At 41.2% G+C, this 25,379-nt stretch overlaps 1 protein-coding gene across 2 annotated transcripts in view; it reads left to right on the top strand.

Moving 5' to 3' along the window:
* ero1b (endoplasmic reticulum oxidoreductase 1 beta) overlaps positions 1-25,379 on the top strand; it is an 89,009-nt gene that overhangs the window by 5,066 nt on the left and 58,564 nt on the right. The window contains exons 1-4 of one of the 2 annotated variants that reach the window (XM_067984135.1): positions 4,594-4,949; positions 23,221-23,340; positions 24,387-24,470; positions 25,241-25,282. In XM_067984135.1, coding sequence (XP_067840236.1) covers positions 4,869-4,949; positions 23,221-23,340; positions 24,387-24,470; positions 25,241-25,282 — 327 coding nt within the window. In that variant the 5' untranslated portion in view covers positions 4,594-4,868. Of the gene's footprint in view, positions 1-4,593; positions 4,950-23,220; positions 23,341-24,386; positions 24,471-25,240; positions 25,283-25,379 lie in introns of those variants that run through there. The other variant, XM_067984136.1, reaches the window with a different exon arrangement.

Here is a 25,379-nt window from a genome sequence, read left to right as displayed (position 1 = left end):
GTCCCTAGGCCAGGATGGTTTTGGTTTGGCATTCCTGCACGGATTTTGCAATGCAGCAGTGTTGAGGAGGTAGAGGAGTGGATGGAGTATGTGGGTGATGCGCTCTTTGTACCTGTCAGACTTTGTGCTCAAGATTTGCCGATGGACTTGTTTAATACTTTGTATGCATTTAGACTGTGCTCTGGGAAGTAGATCTTGTTAGGTTTATTACACTTTGAGAGCACAATGACGAATGCTTAGCTCATGCCTCTTGAGGGGGGCAGAGTGGGCCTATCCCTTTATTACAGCCTACTCAAGTTTGCAGAATATCAATTATTATATTTCTTCACTCCTTTTATTTAATATGATTCATGATGGATTTTCTACTTTTTAGTTTCTCTAGATAGAAAGGTCCCTCATTCCCTCCAAGTAAGGCACATTGCTATCCCTTCACGAAGATCCAGGGAATATGAGAAAGTTTATGTATGTTCCGTTTCACTAAAATTCAAGCTCCCAGTTGTAACTCCTCAATTTTAAAAATTCTCATCCTCGTGTTCAAATCTCTCCATGGCCTCGCTCTTCTCTATCTCTGTAACCTCCTCCAGCCCTACAACCCTCCGCGATCTCTGCGTTCCTCCAATTCTGGCCTCTTGCACATCCCCGATTTTCATCGCTCCACCATTGGCGGATGTGCCTTCAGCTGCCTAGGCCCTAAGCTTTGGAATTCCCTCCTAAACCCCTCTACTTCTCTCTCCTCCTTTAAAACTTACCTCTTTGACCAAGCTATTGGTCACCTGTCCTAACGTCTCCTTCTTTGGCTCAGTGTCAATTTTTGTCTGATAACGCTTCTGTGAAGTGCCTTGGGACATTAAAGGCACTATATAAATGCAAGTTGTTATTGAAGCATGTTCTTATTGATGCTGGGACTTTTTGAAGTCTGTACTGTGCAATTGTTCAGTAAATTTGTATAACTACACAGCATAATCTGGTGTTGCCCAGAATATATAAATTGAAATACTGTGTCTCTATTGGGGAGAAAAGCAACGTTATGAGTTGGAGTTGTTCAAAGCAACAGGTCATAGGATTTTGTTTGTGAAACAATTGAAATTCATCTCCGCGGTTATTTTTTTAGAATCTCAAACCTATCAGTGACGGTTAAGTCATTTTTATGATTCAACGACTTGCATTTATATAGCACCTCTAACGTAGTTTTTTTTATTCGTTCGTGGGATGTAGGCGTCGCTGGCATGGCCAGCATTTATTGCCCATCCCTAATTGCCCTTGAGAAGGTGGTGGTGAGCCACCTTCTTGAACTGCTGCAGTGTGGTGAAGGTTCTCCCACAGTGCTGTTAGGTAGGGAGTTCCAGGATTTTGACCCAGCGACGATGAAGGAACGACGATATGTTTCCAAGTCGGGATGGTGTGTGACTTGGAGGGGAACGTGCAGGCGGTGTTGTTCCCATGTGCCTGCTGCCCTTGTCCTTCTAGGTGGTAGAGGTCGCGGGTTTGGGAAGTGCTGTCGAAGAAGCCTTGGCAAGTTGCTGCGTTGCATCCTGTGGATGGTACACATTGTAGCCATGGTGCACTGGTGGTGAAGGGAGTGAATGTTTAGGGTGGTGGATGGGGTGCCAATCGAGCGGGTTGCTTTGTCTTGGATGGTGTTGAGCTTCTTGAGTGTTATTGGAGCTGCACTCATCCAGGCAAGTGGAGAGTATTCCATCACACTCCTGACTTGTGCCTTGTAGATGGTGGAAAGGCTTTGGGGAGTCAGGAAGTGAGTCATTCGCCGCAGAATACCCAGCCTCTGACCTGCTCTCGTAGCCACAGTATTTATGTAGCTGGTCCAGTTAAGTTTCTGGTCAATGGTGACCCCCCTCAAGATGTTGATGGTGGGGGATTCGGCGATGGTAATGCTGTTGAATGTCAAGGGGAGGTGGTTAGACTCTCTCTTGTTGGAAATGGTCATTGCCTGGCACTTGTCTGGCTCGAATGTTACTTGCCACTTATCAGCCCATGACTAAAACATCCCAAGGCGCTTCACAGTGTTATCAAACAAAAATTGACACTGATGCATATAAGGAAATATTAGGACAGCTGACAAAAAGCTTGGTCAAAGAGGTAGGTTTTAAGGAGAATCTTAAAGGAGGAGAGGTTTAGGGAGGGAATTACAGAACTTAGGGCCTAGATAACTGAAGGCACGGCCGCCAATGGAGGGGTGAAGGGAATCGGGGATGCACAAGAGGCTAAAATTGGAGGAGTGCAGAGAACTCGCAGGGTTATAGGGCTGGAGGAGGTTGGCGCACTAGCCAGCAATTATTGTGGAAATTTCCATAGGATATGTAAAATTTGCAGTTTTTATAGCAAATCCTTTTCATTTGTGAGAAATTGGGAACCTAGAAGCATATAATGATGGAGCGTTCATTAAAACTATTGTTAGAATGCATGCTTGCCTTGCAAAGAACAGTGATTATTCATAGCATGTGCGCAAAAAGGAAAATTTACGGCTACAGTGTCAAAACTTTTTGTACACTTCATTGTTTTTCTGATTTGTATATCAGATATAAATGTTTTTCTAACTGGTGCCAACGCCTCTAGCTTTATTATTTGCATTACAAATTACAGGTTGCATCAAGCTATACACAGTCTTGCTGTAATAAGATTCAGCTCAGAGATTAGCCAAAGCACCTGCTTTGTATTAAAGTTCTGTATTTTTAGGCAATAAAGTATTTGGGTTACAACTCCAATCTGAAGTTGATTTAGCCCTTGGGAACACCTGCGAGAGATGGTGTCCTTTGGAGATGTTTCTAATGACGTACTGTTGTGATTTCACATGGCAAGGACTTGGGCGTACTCTGCTCCTTTGTGTTATAAAACCTTGTAATTTATCAGTTTTTTCCTCCACTCTTTGCTCTGCATAGCCTGTTTGAGTTACCAATAGTTCCACTGTTTACTGTTTTTTTTGTGTGCACAATTTCTACAGCTCAACTTTAGTATTTAATCTTTGATTCTTAAATAGGGTGGCAGGCCATTGCTTGAATCAATTGGTGGCAATGTCGATATAAATGCAAGTTCTTTTCTTTAAAGGAAGTCAGGGATTTTCTGAGTATGGGGGAGGGATGCGGTACAGGGATCCCTATTACATAGGAGAAGGCACACCACGTGGGTGGGCTTCAGCAGAAATGCCTTAAGAAGACATGCCTCTCGTGATTTTCTCCAGAACACAAACCAGTGATATGTGGATTATGCAGTCTATCCAAGAATGATGACCTTACTTAGTAGGTAGGTCATTTTTTATGGCATGTATTTTTAAGCAAAGATAAGCTCAGATGAACTCAAATTCAGACCTTTACTGTACAAATTTGATTTGTCTTTACTTATAGGCATATAAGAATGAATACTTGGTTGAAGTTTCTTTAGGTTCAACCCAAGACTACCGATCACTTTTTACAGTTGGTGTCTAGGATTTATCGGTCTCAGGTTCCATATGTTGCGCAGAAACAATGAATTTATTTTGTAGACGATCGTTTGAGCGCTTGACTATAATAATGGTTAGAATTGCAAAGTAGGTATGGCAAGAAAGACTTGCATTTATATAGCGCCTTTCATGACCTCAGGATGTCCGAAAAGATTTTACAGCCTTTGAAGTGTTGTCACTGTTGTAATGTGAGAAAACACAACAGCCAATTTGTGCAGAGTACAAACAGCGATGAGATAAATGACCAGATAATCTGTTTTCAGTGATGTTGGTTGAGGGATAAATATTGGCCAACACACTGGGGGGGAACACCCCTACTCTTCGAATAGTGCTATGGAATCTTTTACATCCACCTGAGAGGGCAGGCGGGGCCTCGATTTAAGGTCTCATCTGACAGACGTCACCTCTGACAGTGCAGTACTGCACCGGGAGTATTAGCCTAGGTTATTTGCAGAAATCTCTGGAGTGGGGGTTTGAACTTGCAACCTTCTGATTCAGGCGAGAGTGATACCACTGAGCCAAGACTGGCAACTTAGAAAGCGACTGAAATTCAAAAAGACAGGTTCTGAGGAAGGCAGCACGGTTTGTGCACCCCAAGCGTTTGTACACCTTTTCAATTTTCAGATGTGACCCGTCTGCTGTGCATTTGATTTCCAGCACAAAAGGAAGCCATTCGGCCCATCGTGCCTGTGTTGGCACTTTGAAAGAGCAATCCAATTAGTCGCACTCCCCTGCATATTTCCTCATAGCCCTGCATTTTCTGCTTTAATTTAAGATGTACAGCTCTTTTCTGCAGATGATTGGGTTGTTTCTATTTCGCCATTCGTGCCCTAGCTGATTGCGGAGAGGGAGAGCGATTCCCTGGACGGCAGCCTGTGTAAAATTGCAACATTTGGGCGGCCGCTCACCCACGTGCTCGTTGCTTGTGTTTTGGGGTCGCCGTCGCGTGGTACATGTGGCTAACGTTCATTGGCTCACCGTATAAACGCCCGTCCAGAGGGGGCTGCGCGAAGGAGGCCGGGAGCTGTAGTTCTCTAATCCCCGGAGCCGGCGCGAAGAGTGGGGGGTGAAGGAAAAGGACTACACTTCCCATGAGGTCAAGCGCTCGGCGCCTGCGCCGTGGTGGCGCTGAGTGGAGAACGACGAGTGCTGAAATGGGCAAGGGGCCGAGCGTGCGTATGCTGCTGCTGCCGCCGCCGTGGGCGGGTATAAGAGGGATACCGGGCCGGCCTATCCTCGGGGGCGGGCGGACGAGGTGCTGAGCGTTTCAGCGAGCCGACACCTAGTCAGTCAGTCAGTCACATCCATCCATCCATCGATCGTCGTGTTGACGGTTGGTCTCCCGCGGTTGACGTCAATAACGGTCGAAAGCCGCCGGGCCCCCGGACACCGCGAGCTCAGGGTAACGGCAGCGATGAGCGCGGTCCGAGCGGCGCTGGCCGCCGTTTTCAGCTTGTGTTCGCTCTCGGATACCGGCAGCCCCATCAGCAGCCAGGTACAGTCGTTGTCATTTGGACGGTGGGACTGGGGCTCCTTCCCCCGGGGTTTGGTTAGGGTGTACAGGAGGCTGTCTGATCGGGTTAGCCGTGCCCGTGAGAGTGTCATTGATCTCGGTCACTCAGCAGCATCTTTGTAAATAACGTGTCTTCAGGGGATTATTTTTAATCTATCGTGTGAATTTTGAAAAAAAAATCCAATTCAAATTTTATGGAAAAGAATTTTTTTAAAGCTTCAGATTTTTTTAAACCCCATTTTTGTTTTGAAGTAAACTTGTGTGAATTTTATCAAACGTCAGTGCATCCAGCTGCGGTGAAAGCTTCATCCAGTCAAATAATCCAGAATTAGTCACAGGATTAGCTTGCAATTTTTTTGTTGATGCAAAAAATAAATAAAACGAGTTGATTTTAGGTACATTACTGTGTAGACTTGTCAAGAATTGCTTTGTAATTTAAGTGTATAATTTAGCATCCCAAGGAACATTTTTGAAGCTAGATGGATGGGAATGTTCATTTGGAACCAAAATTTTATAAACATTCAGTTTGTTCATTTATGCATATTGACGATTTTGAATTGGATGTGTTTTATTTCTTGATACAAGGCGTGTGGCAGTTTGTGGAGATCCATCAAGTATTGATGTGAATTCCTACTGTATTAGTAGAAAATGTACGGACTATGTAGAGACCAAAATATTAATTAGCAGGTGTTATATGGAAAGTGATCGAGGGCAACTCTTAAAAAATGTCTCTTTTAATGTTCATAAAAGTCCATATATAGAAAAAACATGTATTGTACCAAGCCAACATATGTGTGATGCATGGCTGTTGCATTAGACTAAGCAGTACTGTAACATATCTTGAAAGGTGAATCTGTATTTTCAGAATCCATATTCCATAAAGAACAAAAGGCTGTGCAAGATTTTTAACTTGTGTTGAAAAGTCCTTTTGTGCCTTGTACACATTTTAGTAGAATGCTTCCAAATAAGATTTTAAAGCTGAGTGCTTTGACAAATGTAAGGTATATAGAAAATTTTACATTCACTGGTTTAGTTGAAAAAATGCAAATCACTTGTAAAGATTTTTGTATTTAAAATTTTCGACCTCTTGTTTAAATCATAGAATGATACAGCACAGAAGGAGGCCATTCGGCCTATTGTGTATGCGCCGGCTCTTTGAAAGAGCTATCCAATTAATCCCACTCCCTTGCTCTTTCCCCATACCCCTGCAAATTTTTTCCCTTCAAGTTTTTATCCAGTGCCCTTTTGAAAGTTACTATTGAATCTGCTTCCACCACCCTTTCAGGCAGTGTGTTCCAGATCATCATAACTTGCTGCATGAACATTTTTTTCCTCATGACACCTTTGGTTCTTTTGCCAATCACCTTAAATCTGTGTCCTCTGCTTACAGGCCTTTCTGTCACTTGAAACAGTTTCTCCTTATTTACTCTATCAAAACCCTTCATGATTTTGAACACCTCTATCAAATCTTCTCTTAACCTTCTCTGCTCTAAGGAGAACAGCCCCAGCTTCTCCAGTCTCTTCACATAACTGAAGTCTCTCATTCCTGTAGTAAATTCTAGTAAATCTCTTCTGCAACCTCTCTAAGGCCTTGACATTCTTCCTAAAGTGTGGTGCCCAGAATTGAACACAGTACTCCAGCTGAGGCCTAACCATTGTTTTATAAAGGTTTAGCATAACTTCCTTTTGTACTCCATGCCTCTATTAATAAATTGTAAACAATTTTACAACACCAAGTTATAGTCCAGCAATTTTATTTTAAATTCACAAGCTTTCGGAGATTTTCTCCTTCCTCAGGTAAAAAAGGAAGGAGAAAATCTCCGAAAGGAAGGAGAAAATCTCCGAAAGCTTGTGAATCTAAAATAAAATTGCTGGACTATAACTTGGTGTTGTAAAATTGTTTACAATTGTCAACCCCAGTCCATCACCGGCATCTCCACATCTATTAATAAAGCCAAGGATCCATCCCATATGCTTTTTTAACAGCCTTCTCAACTTATCCTGCTCCTTCCCAACAGGTTAACTTGCATACGGGTTAACTTGTATAAGGGTTATTCAGTACGCAGCAACTGCAATGAAAATGATGGTCATTTAACAATTTATTTCAATAATACCTTATTTTTGTTTCTTTTTTCCCCTTCACTCTTATGGCGCACAACTTATTCCGTTGTCATTTTAGGAATATAACTTGTCAGCTTAATCATATTGAACTATTCTGCTAGCTTAAAGGCGTTTTATACATATTCGTACTTTTTTCACTTGCATTTTAATTTTTATACCCCCACCTATGTTGCAGTAATTTAAGTATGAATCTATTCCTGTATGTTCAATTACAATTTCATAATCGTTGTGTAGATAACAATGTACAAAAACCTGTATGAGTCTAGCAAATGTTAGTCAACCTATATAGTAGAAATTATATATTGAGCATTATGCATGGAGAAAATTTGATAATCCGGGGTGCTATGGCAATCATCTCATTGAGGATTCAAGTGCCGAAGCACTCTACGAGTCGCATGAAGTTGAGGGGCAGTTCTGTTTAGTATTTATACAAGAATGTGGCCATGTTTTAATCCCCATGTCGCCACATTTCATTTAGGGCCTCTGAAAGTTTCACAGAACTTTGAATAATTTTAAACTTCCAACAATGTGCATTTAACGTAGAAAATCATCCCAAGAGGTGTAAACAGACAAAAATGGATGTCAAGCCAAAGGAGGAGATATTAGCTTGATCAAAGTGGTGGGTTATATGGAGGTTCTTAAAGAAGGAGAGGATGGAGGAGGGAATTAGGGAAGGAATTTGAGAGCATGGGCCCAGACGGCGGAAGGCATCACTGCCAATGGTAGGGCATAGGGAATACACAAGAAGCTGGGGTCAGGAATGGGCTTCACAGCCAATGGATTACTTTTTGAAGTGCAGTCATTATCATGTAAGCAAATACAACAGCCAATTTGCATATGGAAAGGTCTTATAAACAGCATCTAAAAGACTAGATATTCTGTTTGTGGCTGTTAGTTGACGGATAAATGTTGGCCAGGACACTGGAATAACTCCCTTGCACTTCTTTGAATAGTGCCATGGGGTCTTTTACATCCACCTGAGCAGGCAGATGGGATCTTGGTTTAATGTCTGGCACCTCTGACCGTGCATTGCATCCTCAGTACTGCACTGGAGTCTCAGTCTAGATTGTGAAGTTCATAATGGAGCTTGAACCCACAACCTTCTGAATGAGGAGAAGACACTACCTAGTGAACCACATTGATGCGGGGGTGGGGATTTTTTCGATTTAAATCCTATAATTCGATGGCCATCATTCGGGCTACTATAAATTCTGGATGTCTCCATTTAAATGTGATTTGGTGAAGCAGAGGATTATCCAAATTTTATTTGAAAAGGCCATTCTTGGGGGAAGAATACTTACAGACTGGTTTGTAAAAGGATTATTCCATTTTGGAAGATTAATTACCTGCTTGATTTGGATTGTTTGTTTCCAGTAATGCGTAGGTAGAGCTGCATTCCTAAACCAGCTCAGTGGATCAAATGTGGGACTGCTGCACTCTGAGTTAATTTTAAAATGGTCTTATATGGATATGATTTTCCCCCAACTTTCTCTTCTTTCCCTGAAGTCGCTGACTCCTACTTGGAATATGGTTATGTGGCTGACGGGTGGCCTTTCTTCTTGTGAGTCTAGATAACCTGTATTAGACTGTTTGACAATGGAGGGCAACAAAGTTAAGACCACTCCTGTTATTACCCGATGTCCATATGTGTACTTTCCAGTAGGAATTACTGGATAGCGATCAGAAGCAGGGACGCTGACTAACAATTTTGCCCTTCCCTAGCTAAGTGGTGATGGTAATGTAGCACCTCGGTTTCTGCCTGGCTGAGATCAGGTAACTTGGCACAGACCAGAAATCAAATCTGAGACCATGCACTGCCTTTACTTGAGAACCACCTTATTGATGGCTTGTGTTCCAATGTGTTCTGTGCAGGATAACCAGTTGCCCATACATTGATTCTTTAAGTTGCTTTTTCAGCAGGTGCGTGGGGGTTAGGTTACCTTTCGAGATGGGCTGAGACGTCCCAAGAGGAAGTGGAGCTGAGCAGACAATGCTGCAAGTTTGTTCCATCACTGGCGTAGCTGACTGCTTTGGAGGATGACACTGGGTGTCTATAATTGCCACTCAATAACAGCAGATGGTGGAGGAGAAGTACACTGCTGTGTGTGGCAGGGAGCCTATATAATTCCCAAGGCCACGTCCTGTGAATTGTTGATTGTTTGATGTCTCCCATGGTGTGGTAATGCACTGGGACTCGCACTACAGTCACCACCTGGAGACTTGAGTATTAATGCCAAATAGTAAATAGATACATTCTTAAACTGGCTTTGGGGACTTCAAGCTGAAGAAATAACAAGGCACTGTGCTGTTTCCACGATATTTGTTGCAACTATAACAAAAATAATTAGATTTATATTTTGCTAGAATAGCTCCTCAGAATTTACTGCACACAGCAGCCATATATGGAAACAGTACCACGCTGTAATCCATTTTACATTTAATGAAGTGTGAAAACCGAAATATATTAGTTCCCTGAATCTATAGTAACCAATTTATACCAAGTATTATGTTGTGAAAGGCATTTGTTTTATACAAAAATCCTGATATTGTTTCCTTTGCATTGGTGTATGGAGACATCAATATTAGCAGACTGTAGGGAGTGTGATTAAATTGCTAGTGCAAACAAAAAGCAAGTTTCTTGTACCAAACTATCTGTGTAGATATTTTTATCCCAGTGTGTATGGAACTAGATGTTTTTGTCATTGCTGAAGTGTTAAGGAAGAATTGACTCTGAAGTATACTAGATCAGCAATCTTCCTAGAGAATCCAACTCCTCAGTTAATAGTTTCCATAAAACAAGATTGTTGCACTGCAATCTATTGGAAGCCCTGATTTTGTTCCACCATGTTTTCCTATCCAAATCACTATCATGGTAACTGTGTGGCATTCGTCACCTGACCTCACCATAGTCTTTTCTCTTCCTTTGACTTTTTCTCCATATTTGAATGCCTCTACCATCCCTCCTTCAAGATCCTCATTTTTCTACCATCCTGGCCTCTTTGTATTTTCCTGTTTTATCTCCTCCCTCATTCTCTGCACTGAGTGACTCCTTATCCTCTGCAATTTCACCCCGAACTCACCCTCCTCTCCTGCTCCATCACTTTCCATCAACTCCCCACTCATACACATGGTTACACACTTGATCTCATCATCACCTTGTAGTTTCACAACCTTTGAGGTGTCTTTTGTTGGTGGGCACTCTCCGCTTACCTTTTCTTTGCCTTTCTGCTCCGTGTCTCCTTTGTCCATGCTACACCTCTCATTTCATCCCTGGAAAAACCTAATCAAAACTTCCTTGCTAGCTCCAACTTGCCTGCCCGCCACACCCCCATCCCCCCTCCACAATGATGACATTGATGCCCTCATTGATTGCTGTAAACAACTGTCTTCCTTACATTTTCAGCACCTTCATCTTCACCAGCTTCCGATGGTCTACCATTCCCACAGTTTCTTCAGTGGCCTTAAATCCATGTGCAGTAAACTTGAATGTCCATGGTACACCACTGACTTGGCTTCCCAATTCTGACTTGACCACCTCATTCTCTAATGTTGCTCCCTATCCACGGAAATTCTATTCCAGGATCATCCTGGAGAGTAGGAACCTTTTCTTCACTACCTCTTCTGGTCTGTTTCCATCCTCATCTAAATGTGAGGAGTTCATGAACTTTTGTGCGTAGAATCAAGATCACCCAATAGCTGCCTCTTCAGATGCAGGATATCTGTTACTCTGATCCATAACTTTTCTCTCCTGCTCTGTCAACCTTCTTTCCACCCTGTAAAGCAAAGATATTTCTCTAATGTAGAAATGGTGGTTAACACATTCATTTCTTTTGCATATGGTACAGTTAAATACTTGTCCTAATGAAGGTTATAACACACAAATGAAATTGTCAAATTAAAAAAGAGGCCATTTCTTCACACTATACTTGAGCATTAGATTTATAGATTGAACAAAGTTTTCTTCTCTCCCAATGTTTTGATGGAACGATTTTCAAAACCATTTTGCAGTGTGTTTTTTAAACTGGGACGTTTTAATGGGTTTTTTTAATTCTGGTAAACCCTTTCTCCAGCTACAAGCCTAGATTTTCCCATTGTGTCATTTTAAACACCAGCTTTAACCCACTTATTTTAACGCAGTTAATGTTAGTGTAAAATTAACACTGATCAGAAAATCTAGGCTTAAACTTGTTAAAACACAGCCAAGAAATAAAAGTTCATTAAATTCTGAAAAATTTCTTCTGAATTTTACTATTGAAAATGTGCAGATTAGCATAGGATGTGTGGACAGTTACATTAATGTAAGTAATGGTAACTGGTAAAATTTGTTCCTTTTTAGGTGTGTGTTTTAAGTCTTTTCATAATATCAGCCTAAAATCATTTTTATTAAAGCTTTAAAAAGTGACCATTGTATGATTTACTTTGTATTTGATTTTAAATATTATCTGATAGTGTATACAAAAGTCCATGGTCTTCTGAAAAAAGTACATATTAAAACGTGTGCAGATTACTTCCAATAAAAATAGTATTGTCACTGAGGCTTTTCAGTTTAAACTGGTGGGCTTATAATATTGAAAAACTTACATCTGGGGTATCCAACCTTTTGGGGCAGGGGCCAGATCCATGTGGCACAGCCATTAAGTGCGGCATACTAAAAATCCATGCCCGCCAAATATTAAAAATCTAAGGCCTTTTTCTCTTTCTGGTATGCTCCGCTCACCTGTGTCCTCTACGACTGCATGGTCTGATCTGCCACTGTACCTGTTGACCCTCACTGTCCATTTCCTAATTTTTTTAGCCTCTTTAAACCTCCTGGACTGTGGATTGGTTCAAAAGTACTGCTTCTTCAGTGGTCTAAATGGACTACCAAGAAGCAGTCTTTTGTAATCCTCCAGGCCTGGGAAGTTTAAATGCACAGCCAAGTCGTCTTTGTGTGCAAAAGCTCACAAAGAAACACTGATCAGTAAATCTAGGCTTAAATTTGTTAAAACACAGCCAAGAAATAAAAGTTCATTAAATCTGAAAAATTTCTTCTGAATTTTACTATTGAAAGAATCAACATGCATTGTGCAGATTAGCGTAGGATATGTGGACAGTTACATTAATGTGAGTAATGGTAACTGGTAAAATTTGTTCACATTATTTCTTGTGCTAAACGTTATTCATTAGGATTAGAGTTAAATCTGTCCATCCCAATGGATCATATATGATTGCTTTGAAATGGCCTTATCCAACATGTGCCTCTAATTATTTTAATCTGTGCAAGAGTTTACTATCTAATTGTTGAACACTCTGTTGCTGTGTCAAGAGGCGATATGGTTAGCTTTAGATTAAAACTTTTTTTGGTGTCTATATACAAACCTTAAATTGAGTGTTGCAAGTGTAAAAGATACTGTGCAAAAAGTTTAAAAACTATTTCTGAATAGAAACTGCAATTCATAACTAATGGATTTAGGAGGTATGCTAGTTTCAGGTTGGAGGGAAAATATGGTTTTCAAATTTAGAAATTGATATTATCACTATTGATGTGTCACATTCATGTGCCATAGTTAACTCCTTTTAGTTTTGATCTGTGGAGTTTTAGATCACAATTTTTGAGTGTGTGTTTGGTTGCATCCCAGAATCTTGGGGGCATTTAATCATCATGTGCTTGCTCAGTAAGAGGGTGCAGTGGTGGAGGTGTGCATCCTGGTTTTAAACGGGTCTTCTGACTGCCAAGCTTTACTTTTAAAGCTCATGGAATTGAAGGCAAATTATTGACCTGGTTAGGAGATTGGTTAAGCGGTAGAAGAGAGTAGGGATAATGGGTATGTACTTGAATTGGAAGGAAATGACTAGTGGTGACCCACAAGCATCTGTGCTGGGGCCTCAACTATTCACTATATTCAGTAACGACTTAGATAACACAATAGAGAGCCATATATCCCAAGTTTGCCGATGACACAAAGATTGGTGGCATAGTATGTAGTGTAGACGAGAGCATAAAATTACAAAGAGACATTGATAGATTAAGTGAGTGGGCAAAACAGTGGCAGATGGATTTCAACGCAGGTAAGTGTGAGGTCATCCATTTTGGACCAAGAAAAGGATAGATCCGAGTATTTTTTAAATGGTGAAAAGCTGGGAACAGTGGAGGTCCAAAGAGATTTAGGGGTCTATGTACCCAGATCACTAAAATATAGTAGTCGGGTATGAAAAATAATCAAAAAGGCTAATGAAATGTTAGCCTTTTTAACTAGAGGGCTAGAATATAGAGGGGAAGAAGTTTTGCTGCAGCTATACAAATCCCTGGTTAGACCATATCTGCAGTACTGTGTTCAGTTCTGGGCACCGCACCTTTAGAAAGGATATATTGGCCTTGCAAAGAGTGCAGCGCAGATTCATCAGAATGTTATCGAAGAGTTAGATTATGAGGAGAGATTACATAAACTAGGCTTGTATTCTCTGGACTGTAGAGGGTTATGGGGTGATTTGATTAAGGTTTTTAGAATTTTGAAAGGAATTGATAGTGTAGAGAGAAACTTTTTCAGCCGGTGGGGAAGTCAAGGATAAGGGGAACATAACCTTAAAATCAGAGCCAGGCCATTCAGGAGATTAGCTAGGAAACTATTCTTTACGCAAAGGGTGGTAGAAGTGTGGGGTCTCTCCCACAATGAGCAGTAGATGCTAGCTCAATTAATCATTTTAAATCTGAGATCAATAGATTTCTGCTAGCTTAATGGCCTATTCCTGTTCTTATGTTTTGTTTGAATTCATATTAAAAAAAATTGTGAAGTCAGCTGTAAGTAAATACATTGTATTACTGTTGACCTGAAAAGTGTTTATAATCAATAAGCTTCAGATTCTAATGAGAACAATTTTGATAAAAACATAAGGATAGGAGCAGGAGTAGGCCATATGGCCCCTCGAGCCTGCTTTGCCATTTAATAAGATCACGGCTGATCTTCAACCTCAACTCCACTTTCCCGCCTTTCCATATTCCTTGATTCCCTTAAAGAGTCCAAAAATCTATCGATCTCAGTCTTGAATATACTCAATGACTGAGCATCCACAGCACTCTGGGGTAGAGAATTCCAAATATTCACAACCCTCTGAGCGAAGAAATTCCTTCTCATCTCAGTTCTAAATGTTCGACCCCTTGTCTTGAAGCTATGTCCCCTAGTTCTAAACTCTCCAGCCAGGGGAAACATCCTCTCAGCATCTACCCTTTCAAGCCCTCTTAGAATCTTAATATGTTTCAACGAGATCACCTCTCATTCTTCTAAACTCCAGGGAGTATAGGCCCATTCTACTCAATGTCTCCTCATAGGACAACCCCTCATTCCAGGAATCAATCTAATGAACCTTCATTGCACTGCCTCTAAGGCAAGTATATCCTTCCTTAGACAAGGAGACTAAAACTGTACATAGTACTTCAGGTGTGGCCTCACCAAAGCCCTGTATAATTGCAATAAGACTTCCTTACTTTTGTATTCCATACCATTTGTCTTCCTAATTGTTTGCTGTACCTGCATGTTAATTTTTTTGCGTTTTTATGTACATGGACACCAAAATCCCTCTGAACGCCAACATTTAATAGTTTCTCACCATTTAAAAAATATTCTGTTTTTCTGTTCTTCCTGCCAAAGTGAATAACCTCACATTTCCCCACATTATACTCCATCTGCCACTTTCTTGCCTACTCACTTAACCTGTCTATATCCCTTTGCAGACTCTTTGCGTCCTCCTCACAGCTTACTTTTCCACCTAGCTTTGTATCGTCAGCAAACTTGGATACATTACACTCAGTCCCTTCATCTAAGTCATTAATATAGATTGTAACTAGCTGAGGTCCAAGCACCAATCCTTGCGGCACTCCACTTGTTACAATCTGCCAACCCGAAAATGACCCGTTTATTCCTGCTTTCTGTTTTCTGTCTGTTAACCAATCCTCTATCCATGTTAATATATTACGCCCAATCCCATGAGCCCTAATCTTGTGTGGCAACTTGTCGGATACCTTTTGAAAATCCAATTATACTACATCCACTGGCTCTCCCTTATCTACCCTGCTAGTTATACCCTCAAAAAACTCTTAATAGATTTGTCAAATATGATTTCCCTTTCATCAAACTGTGTTGACTCTGCCTAATCATATGATTTTCTAAGTGCCCTGTAACTATGTCCTTAATAGATTCTAGCATTTTCACTGCTACTGATGTCAGGCTAACTGACGTACAGTTTCCTGTTTTCTCTCTCCCTCCTTTCTTGAAAAGTGGGGTTATATTTGCTACCTTCCAATCCACTGGGACCGTTCTGAGAATTCTGGAATATCAAAATCAATACATCCACCATCTCTGCAGCCACTGCTTTTAAAACCCTAGCATGTAGGCCATCAGGTCAAGAGGATTTGTCGGCTTTTAGTAATTTTTCTAATACTTTTTCTTTACTAATCTTAATTGCTTTAAGTTCCTCTCTCTCTTTAGGTCGCTGGTTCCCACTATTTCTGGTATTTTTTTTAGTCTTCGACTGTGAAGACATATAAAATATTTTTTAACGTCTCTGCCATTTCCTTATTCCCCATTACAATTTCTCCTGTCTCTGCCTCTAAGGGACCCACGTTTACTTTCGCTAATCTTTTTATATACTTACAGAAGCTCTTACAATCTTTTCATATTGCTGATTTACTCTCATTCAATTTTCTTCCGCTTTATCAATTTCTTGGTTATCCTTTAAAATCCTCCCAATCCTCAGGCTTACTGCTCTTTTTGATGAAACAAAGTATCTTTTAAGAATAATAAGTACTTCCATTTATCTTCACAAAGTTTAATAAAAGGAGTCAATGTGGATCATTAGCACTTTCTACCCCTGTAGAACTTGGTTCAGCTGTTTGTGTGTGACACAGATGAGTGAAGGTGCATGGTATGCTGTATCTATAGAAAGAAAGTCAAGTGTTCTATGTGCCAAACCAGAAACGTGTCTGCCAAAAGAACTGCAGTATACCCAAGGTACTGCTTCTGGGTTCTAATTTTGGAATTTTAACTTTTGAGATAATTGGCTTTAATCCTAAAATCAGAAGGTTCGTTATTTAAACTTGATAGTGGTGGAGGTTAGTCTGATTGAGATTTTTTCCAGGTGTTTTGGAAGCTTGTTCCTCGGCTGTAGAGGACCAGTTAGTGTATTTAGTGGTATCTTTATTTTTCATCCTTTTCTGGGAGAGGGATGTGTGTGCTGGGGAATGGAATATTTTCCCACATTTTGCACTTTTTGGTGGGGTGCGAATATATACATGTGGGGTAAAGACCCTATTATTTTGTGCGGTAGTGTACCTATCCTGGTCAGTATGTACGTTGATGATACACAATTCTATCTTTCTGCCACTGTTCTTGACTCAACTGCTTAGCCAACATTAAGTCCTAGATGAGAGAAATTTCCTTCAATTCATCTTCAGCAAATCTGAAGCCATTTTGTTCAATTCCTGCCAAAAATTCCACACCGTAACTCCCTAATTTCATTCCTGGCTGCACACTCAGACTGAGGCAGACTGTGCATAACCTTGGTGTCTTGACTTTGAATTAAGTTTCAAGCACCACTATTTCCACCTCCGCCCTTACCTTCTCCAACTACCTCTAAAATACTTATTCATGGATTGTCACCTCTAGACACGATTAATTCAGTGCTTTCCTTCCCACTCTCAAGCTCTACCCTTCATAATTTGCAACTCTTCCAAAACTCTGTCATTTGCATCCTTGCCTGCTCACCCATCATTCTTGTCCTCGCCAACCTTTGTTGGCCCCCTAACCCCCATTTACATCAAGTTCAAAATCATGTTTTCCTCCACCTGCCCATCCCTATCTCTGCAATAGATATGCACACCTTGCATTCTTCTGACTCTGGCCACTTTTGCATCTCCCTCCCTCCGTGCAATTTTTGGTTGCAGAGCCTTTAACCATCTCAGTCCTATAATCTGGAACGTTCTCCTTAAAGTCCTCCAACTGGCCATGTCTCCTTCAACCTTCAGCAGCCTCCTCTAAACCTACCCTTTGTGCTTTGGTCACTACCCTAAATCCACCTCCCGCCACTGGCTATTTTTGTCTATGTGAGCACTTTGGCTCCTTTATTATGTTAAAGGTGCTTTACAAGTGCAAGCTGTTATACCTTAACCCCAGCCTTGGAAAAGAATACCCAACTGTTTTGGTGTGACCGTTTCTATTTCCTTCAGACTGAGTTATAGGTAGTTTTGTGCTATTAACTCACTTAAACCCCTTGCAGCAGAATGTTAATCATTAAACATCCTTTTAACCATTTTTTTGCTGTTTCCAATACGTTCAGGTCCCTGAATTTTACTGTTTTTTTTTTGTCTGTCTGTTACCGGCACAGATTTCTGCTGAATGGTTTCATCTGTTGTATTGAGGGGTGGGGGGGTGGGGTGCGGAATAGAAGAGGGGAGAGAGGTAAAAGAGAATCCTATACAGGTTGAGGCTTGATCAAGGATTCAAACAGTGACAGGAATAGAAAATTGCACTGGGGAGGGGGAAGATGTGTTCACTGCAGAGCCATCAATTTTCAGACTATTGATTAGTAGTATATAAGTTTGAGTGAGCCCTGTGAAGAATAGGCACGTTCTTAACATATGGGCAGGACTATGAACTTGACGAGCCTTGCTCAATAAAATCAGTTTCACAACAAAACCAATGATTTGAGAACCTGCCATTTCATCAGTTGTCCGTTCCAGTTTCACATGCCATCTTATGGTAGCTTGTGGGGAGGAGGGATTGGGCCCTGTGAAGAATTGCCAGTACTATCAATGCTGTAGCTGTAACATTATGTAAGTTTAAAAAGTGAACAATAACTTTTTTTTACACTTCCAATCTTCTGTAATCATGCAGTCATTTCTAATGTCCAGGATATTGAAGTGAAATTTCAGAACGCTAGACAATTTCCTCATTTTGGTACAGTTCTCTTGTTAAACAGTTCTGCAGACACCAGCAACCTTCAGTAATTCACCCATATGGTGAATATCAGAAGACAATTCCACCACGTAGGGCACCGGCGCCAAGGCCAACATTCCATTAGTCTTTTTGATTACGTTTTGTAACTCTACCCACTAGATCATCAGGGCATTGAGGAATGAAGATTGTGTACGTCGAGGGTGTGCACCATGAAGGCATTTGATGAATGTAGAGTTAGATTGTCAGCAAAAAGAGTGAACAGGGTTGAATGATTGAAAGGGGATTACTGATGCAGACAAGAAACAGTGGGAAAGAGGATAGGGCCCTTTGCTTTGTTCTCGGGATGTGGGTGTCATTGGCAAGACTGTATTTATTGCCCACCCCTAGTTAGCCTGAGGAGAAGATGGTGGGCCCTGGGTAACCTAATGATTATTGGGAGGGAGTCGGAGGGGATGAGAACTCAACAAAGCATACATCAACATTCTCACAGAGAGAGCAATGTGGGTGGAAACCAAGGCATGAACAGAGGTATTGTGTTAAACTATATGATAGTATCACATTTTGAAATGCACAGTGCCACACTCTGCTTATCACAGCTGAGAGATCACCAGTGTAACAGCGAGGTTGAATGCTATGGTGGTGATTGGACCAGAATTTCAAGGCAGATAATATGAGATTGAACATCAGGTTCCATAACTTTAGAAAGCACACATGTAAGAGTGGCAAAACGGAACATCCTTCTTGGAAACTCGGAATGCTGATGACTTAGTTTCCCCTAATGCTTCAGTGCTTTTAGAATGGACCTATGTGTACTTTTTTCCTCTCTGGTTTATGCTGAATACTTTTATTTAAAAAAAACTGCAATTTTAATAAAATTGAAAAATGTATTTTTTCTGACTGGCCTTTTGGTTCTGATTCATTCGATAACTAACTTTTTTTTGTCAGTAAAGTCAGATAGAGATCTTTTGTACCATAGCCTGATCTAATTTAGTCAATTATTAATCCATAAATCAATTTGAACAAAAACCACAAAACACTTCTCGAATCTACTGCCATCAGGTTAAATTTGAGAGTGATCAATTGTTATCACTTTTAAATGTAATTGTGAATGTGAATCTTTTATGCACGGATTCAGTATTTTAAGGATTTTGAATGGACCAGCAATTCTATATAGAATGGAAAAGAATGAAGCTGCAATGGAGAAGAGCGTCACAGAGATAATGGTCCCTCCAGGAAAGGGAAGGTGTGTTTGGTGCTGGAGTTACACCATAGATTGCGGAAGATGATCTGGCAGATGCAGCAGCTAGTGGGATGGAATATGAATGACTATAGGAAACCGGGTGGGAAGAAACATTGAGATTCTTGACTATTGCAGAGTCTCCACTCTTCTCACGGCGACAAAATTATCCCTATTGTTCTTGTCCTCCATCCCATCAGTCTTAACAGCCACTGGGTTGTCCATTGTCACCTACAACATCATCATTTTGGAACCAAATACATCTTTCCCTCCATCAGTTCTGTCTGCTTTCCAGAGGGACCATTGTTGCCGTGTCTTCCTTGTTTACTCTTGTGTCACTTTCATTTCCACATGTTTTCTCCAGACTCTCATGCAGTTGAGCAGAAACAGCACTTGTCCATTCACTGCTTCCCACACCATTGTCTGGGGCTCAAAACATATCTGTGTAAGACAGTACTTTACATGAGCTTCCTTCAATGTGTTATCATATTTAATGCTCACTGACACCAAACACTGATTGGGTGGCTGCTTTGCTGAACATCTCCACTCTGTTTCAAGCAGGATCCGATTTCCCTGTGGTTAGTCACTTCAGATTCACCTCCCATTTCTGCCTTTAACTTCCTAGACTGCTGCAGCCATGCTCAGCATCCTCGTCTTCATCCTGGCCAATCGTGCTCTGAAAATGGACTTGAGCAACTATATTTCTTTAATATTCCTGCCAGTTTCTTTGCTTCACATTCCATTTTGTTGCCTTTTATTTTGGAGTTTTATTTCCCTTTTGTGTTTCTAATGCCTTTTCGCAACCAGATTGAGGAGGATAGTAATCGACTTTAAGAGGACATAGTCAGGCTGGTGGAATGGGCGGACACATGGAGATGAAATTTAATGCAGAGAAGTGCAAAGTGATATGTTTTGGCAGGAAGAATGAGGAGAGGCAATATAAACTAAATGGTACAATTCTAAAGGGGGTGCGGGAAATGAGAAACCTGGGAGTATATGTGCACAAATCTTTGAAGGTGGCAGGACAGGTTGAGAAAGCGGTTAAAAAAGCATACGGGATCCTGGCTTTATAAATAGAGACATAGGGCGCTAAATTGGGCCGTGTAGCGCCCATTGTTTTGGCGCTACATGGCCTCTCCGACATCCAAGATGGCATCTTGGATGCGCATGCACATTTCCTGCGTGATGTGCGCCAGACGCCATCTTAGTATAGGAGTTTACGCAGGCGCAGATAATGATCGCTGGAATCATGTAAAATAGGGAGAAAATGGTTTCAATCAGTATGCAGCGCTGATTTAAAGTGATAAGTCCCAAAATGGTGTGTAACGCTCAACTCAACGCACAGTCTTAACCCTGACCATCTGAACGTGCCTTAAGGTGCCTGGAGGACCTGCCACTGGCGCTATTTAAAGGGACCTTGCAGGTTTTACAGGTTAGTGGCTGGATTATTGCTTCTGGCTGCCGAGACATTTGTAACTGTTTTTGGAGGTCTCCTAGACTTGAGTACTAGGACGCGGGGACTTGGCCTGACATTTGGAGCCAGGACGTGCAAGGAGCTAGGAAATGCTTCTACGAGCAAATGGTGGAGCGCTCTTCTGCAGACGGCAGTTGATGCCAGCTCACTTGTGAATGTTAAATCAGAGATTGATAGATTTCTGTGAACCAAGGGTATTAAGGGATATGGGGCTAAGACGTGTATATGGAGTTAGGTCGCAGGTCTACCATGATCTCATTGAATGGTGGAACAGGCTCGAGGGGCCAAATGCCACGGCTACTTGCTGCCTCTTGATATGCGTCACCTTCTGCAAGAAAGCGGGACGTGTGCCTGGGTGATGTGCCTGTCATGGTTGAATAGCTACCAGTGTGTGTTGCCTGTGAGTTGTAGATGGGCGGCTTGAAGCAGTGGTAATGTGTAAGGGTGAGAGGAAGCATCTGATTGGAAGAGTTTATTGGGATGGGGGGGTGTAGTGCATGGTGCGGTTGGTAGGAAATGCTACTTGACAGTTGACCTCACTCACCTTGACCACTCATGTCAAAGCATTGAACTTGTTCCTGCACTGCATCCATGTTCATGATGCTGTGTGCCTGGCATTGACTTCGTCCCCTGTTGCCTCCCACTGCTTTGAGTATATGTTTGGAGGTCATCAACTTGTTGATGTTATCGTGTAGTCTCTTCAGTGATTCTTCGCCGTGGGTCCACAGGAAGAAAATGTCGTCTATGTATCTGGTGTATAGCGTTGGTTGGAGGTCCTGTGCAGTGATTCAGCCACCGATCTTCGGGTAAGCATTCTCCAAGGCGGCCTTCGAGATGCACGACAATGCAAAATCGTCGAGCAGAAATTGATAGCCAAGTTCCGCACCCATGAGGACGGCCTCAACCGGGATCTTGGGTTCATGTCACGCTACACGTAACCCCACCAGCGGGGGAAAAAAAGTTATCTGTTTTTAATACAACTGGACATTCTCTCTCTCTCTCTCTCTCTCTCTCTCTCTCTCTGCCTTTCGGGTCTCTTTCTCTCCTTGTCTGTGTAATTTGACCCTTGTGTATTCAGTATACTGGGACATACTGTTTTCCGTGGCTAACCTGTCTGAACACCAACGACACCTTTGATTCCCAGCCTAATATAAGATATGCGATTTGAGAACCTCTCATTCACTCACTCACCTGACGAAGGAGATAATCTCCGAAAGCTTGTGATTTTCAAATAAAACTGTTGGACTATAACCTGGTGTTGTAAGACTCCTTACATTTGTCTACCCCAGTCCATTACCGGCATCTCCACATCAGACTCCGTGCAGACAGTAGACTGTTATTTTCAGCAAATAACAGGTACAAGCTACCTTTAAGAGATTTCCAAGAAACATCCTCCCTTTAAGAGATTGATCTCCCTCTGGTAGTGGAAAGTGCAAATTGCATTGATTCCATGTGCAAGGTCTGGAAAGGAACGCCGATTGCAGGTAAGTGCTCCCTTGGGTCCAAACTTGCATCTTGCCTGCCCAGGGTCCGTCGGGCACGGGGTGTTAGCGCATCGCGCTACCATCGCCCAGAATGGACCCTTATCCAATTTTTCCCCCATAGAGTACCTTTATAAAACACTGGAGTATTGTGTCCAGTTCTGGGCACCTCACTTTAGGAAGGATGTGAAGGCCTTAGCGAGGGTGCAGAAAAGATTTACTAGAGTGGTTCCAGGGATGAGGGACTTCAGTTTCATAGATAGACTGGAGAAGTTGGGGTTGTTCTCCTTAGAGCAGAGAAGGTTGAGAGGAGATTTGATAGAGGTGTTCAAAATCATGAAGGGTTTAGATAAAGTAAATGAAAAGAAACTGTTCCCACTGGCACAGATTTAAGGTGTTTGGCAAAATTACCAAAGGTGACGTGAGGAAAAACTTTTTTACACAGTGAGTAGTTATAATCTGGAATGTGCTGCCTAAAAGAGTGGCGGATGCAGATTGAATCATGGCTTTCAAAAAGGAATTGGATAAATATTTCAAGAGAAAAAGTTTGCAGGGTTATGGGGATAGAGCGGGGGAATGGGACTAACTGGATTGCTCTTACAAAGAGCCGGCATGGGCTTGAAGGACTGAATGGCCTCCTTCTGTGCTGTAACGATTCTATGATTCTAGGTCACATTTCGTATACCGTCTAGCACTTCCTCAGCCTTTTTTCAAAAAAGTGTAGCTGGTGGGTAGAAAGTGCTGGATGATTTCAGTATGTAACCTCACATCAGGTTACGATTTAAACGCATTAACTTATTTATAGTTGCTTCCTTCCCCATTTTGTTTTGGTTAGCCCTATAAAGGGGTTCTCTTGCCTTTTTTCAGATGCTAATAGACCTGTTGTGCATTTCTAGCATTTGAAGTTTTTATCTATTAATATGTGGAACCAATCACATTATTTTATTAAAAGCATTTCAGACGAATGTATCTTAAATTTATATGCCTGAAAATAAAATGTCATCTTTTATAGTTGACAGGTGTCTTGGATGACTGCTTCTGTGACATAGAAAGTATTGATGACTTCAACAGCTACAAGATCTTCCCTAAATTACAGAAATTGCAAGAAAGGGACTACTTCAGATATTACAAAGTAAGATCCTTAACTTGCTTAAAACTTTCAACTGTATACAATAATGTTTTTCATAAGGTACTTTGAAGTGCATGTTGGTTTTGTATTGAACTCCAAAGTTTAATGGTAGCTGAGTTTTTGGGCAGTTCTAGTGTCAGAACTGATCCAAGATTAGTTTATTTTTTTGGAGGGGGTAAATACTTTTACCCTACTTACCACTCTGTAAACCTGACTGCTGGTTCATCATCCTGATGTGTGGGCTTGATTAAAATAAGGATTCTTTCTCATTAGGAGTTAAATATGTTTCATGTAAGAATTGAAGCGTTATTGCCCTCATTCTGTGACTACAAGATGTCATGTATGCATTGAACCAAATGGTTTCTTCATGAATGACTAGTGCTGGGAATGGTCCACCGCTTTCAATGTTTTCAGATTAGGTGATGGATGGCTACCCTAGGTGATGGATGGCTACCAGGTTGGGGTAAATTAATATCGATCTGATTGAATTATGCCTGAGATGGCTGATGCCTAAAATGCTAGTGGCAGAATGGGGTAACCTTTTCAGGCTACAACTAAAACATGATGAACAAAACTTTCTGTCCTACATATGGCTCGTACTTCAAACATACTGTTTATTCATCTGTCTGTACGTCAATTGCCACTGATCAGCTTGAGTGCAAACCCTGTCAAGTTCCCTGTAGTAGATTATAGTTACCGATGTATTCAGTGGAAACCTGGTTTTGTTGTGCCGTAAAAATCTATGAATGAGTAGGTGAGTTGTGATGTATTCTGTCTGCTATAACACAAATAACTTGTCTAATAGAGTTAGGGTAAAACAAAACTTATGATTTGCATAAGTGGTCTCAGGACATAGAATCACACAGCACAGAAAGAGGACATTCAACCCCTGGTGCCTGTGCCGGCTCTTTGAAAGAGCTACCCATTTAGTCCCACTCCCCTGCTCTTCCCCATAGCCTGCAACTTTTTCCTACATTGTCCAATAGATTTAAATATAAATGTTCAGATGTAGGCTGATTAAAATACTCTGTAAACCTTTTTTTTAATAGGTCAATTTGAAGCGACCCTGTCCCTTCTGGTCAAACGATGGACACTGCTCGATTAAGGATTGTCATGTAGAGCCTTGTTCTGAGGTAAAGTGTCTGGAAGTGTTTTACAGATGTTGTTTGGTGGGAAATTCAAGTTTTTATATTAAATAGAAATTGTTGAGCAGGATTTAAGTAAGGGAAAACTTCCATCACAAATCTTAAATAATATATGCTCAGCACATTTACCAAACATTACATGACAGCCCCTTACTCAACCCTCAGAAATCCCATTGTAATCTGTTTACCGCGGTCCTGAGCGCCCAAGAAACTTGGAAGCAAGCAGAAAAAAGATTTGAAATAGCAATATGGTCAGAAAGCATATTAATAAAACGGAGCTCCCAAATATGAATCACTGCCTGAGCCAAGGCAGCAAGAGCAACTGACCTGAAGATGGGGATGGCCAGAAGGCCATGGTGAGCAGGCAAGCTAAAGAAGAGACTGCAGCAGGACAGTCAGCAGGCATCCCTGGAATAAATCCTCAATTAAATTTAAATTGAATAACATGTTTAAATATGATCACCCCCAATCTGAAATAGAGTAAATGTAAGATTACCCAGTTGTCCAGCAAATTAAGCTTAAACCTTTCACTTTTTTAGAAAAAAGTTCCATGATTTCTTCTAGTTTTGGTGAGCATTCTGGAAACTGTTTCACATTTTTATAGTCAGGTGTTCTACTTTGTGGTGTGATTACTCCCAAGTTTCTTTAATCACTTTATGCACTTAATCCAGTAATTTGCTGGCCATGTTCTGAGGAGACTTCTTGAAGTACCAATTTCAATTTGAGCAGCTGTTTTAACACTTTGTTTTCATTTTTAGAGTGAGGTTCCTATTGGAATTAAAGCAGCCAATTTCAACAAAGTAAGTCGACAGCTGATAGATGTTTCATGTAAATATATTTGAATTAACTTTTGTACCTGATCACTTGTTCATAGGACTAGTTATGGTACGTTAAGCA

The sequence above is a fragment of the Heptranchias perlo genome, chromosome 5, assembly GCF_035084215.1.
Source record: "Heptranchias perlo isolate sHepPer1 chromosome 5, sHepPer1.hap1, whole genome shotgun sequence".
Taxonomy (NCBI): domain Eukaryota; kingdom Metazoa; phylum Chordata; class Chondrichthyes; order Hexanchiformes; family Hexanchidae; genus Heptranchias; species Heptranchias perlo.
Note: the sequence above shows the minus strand (reverse complement) of the source record. Positions and strands in the feature narration are given on the sequence as shown.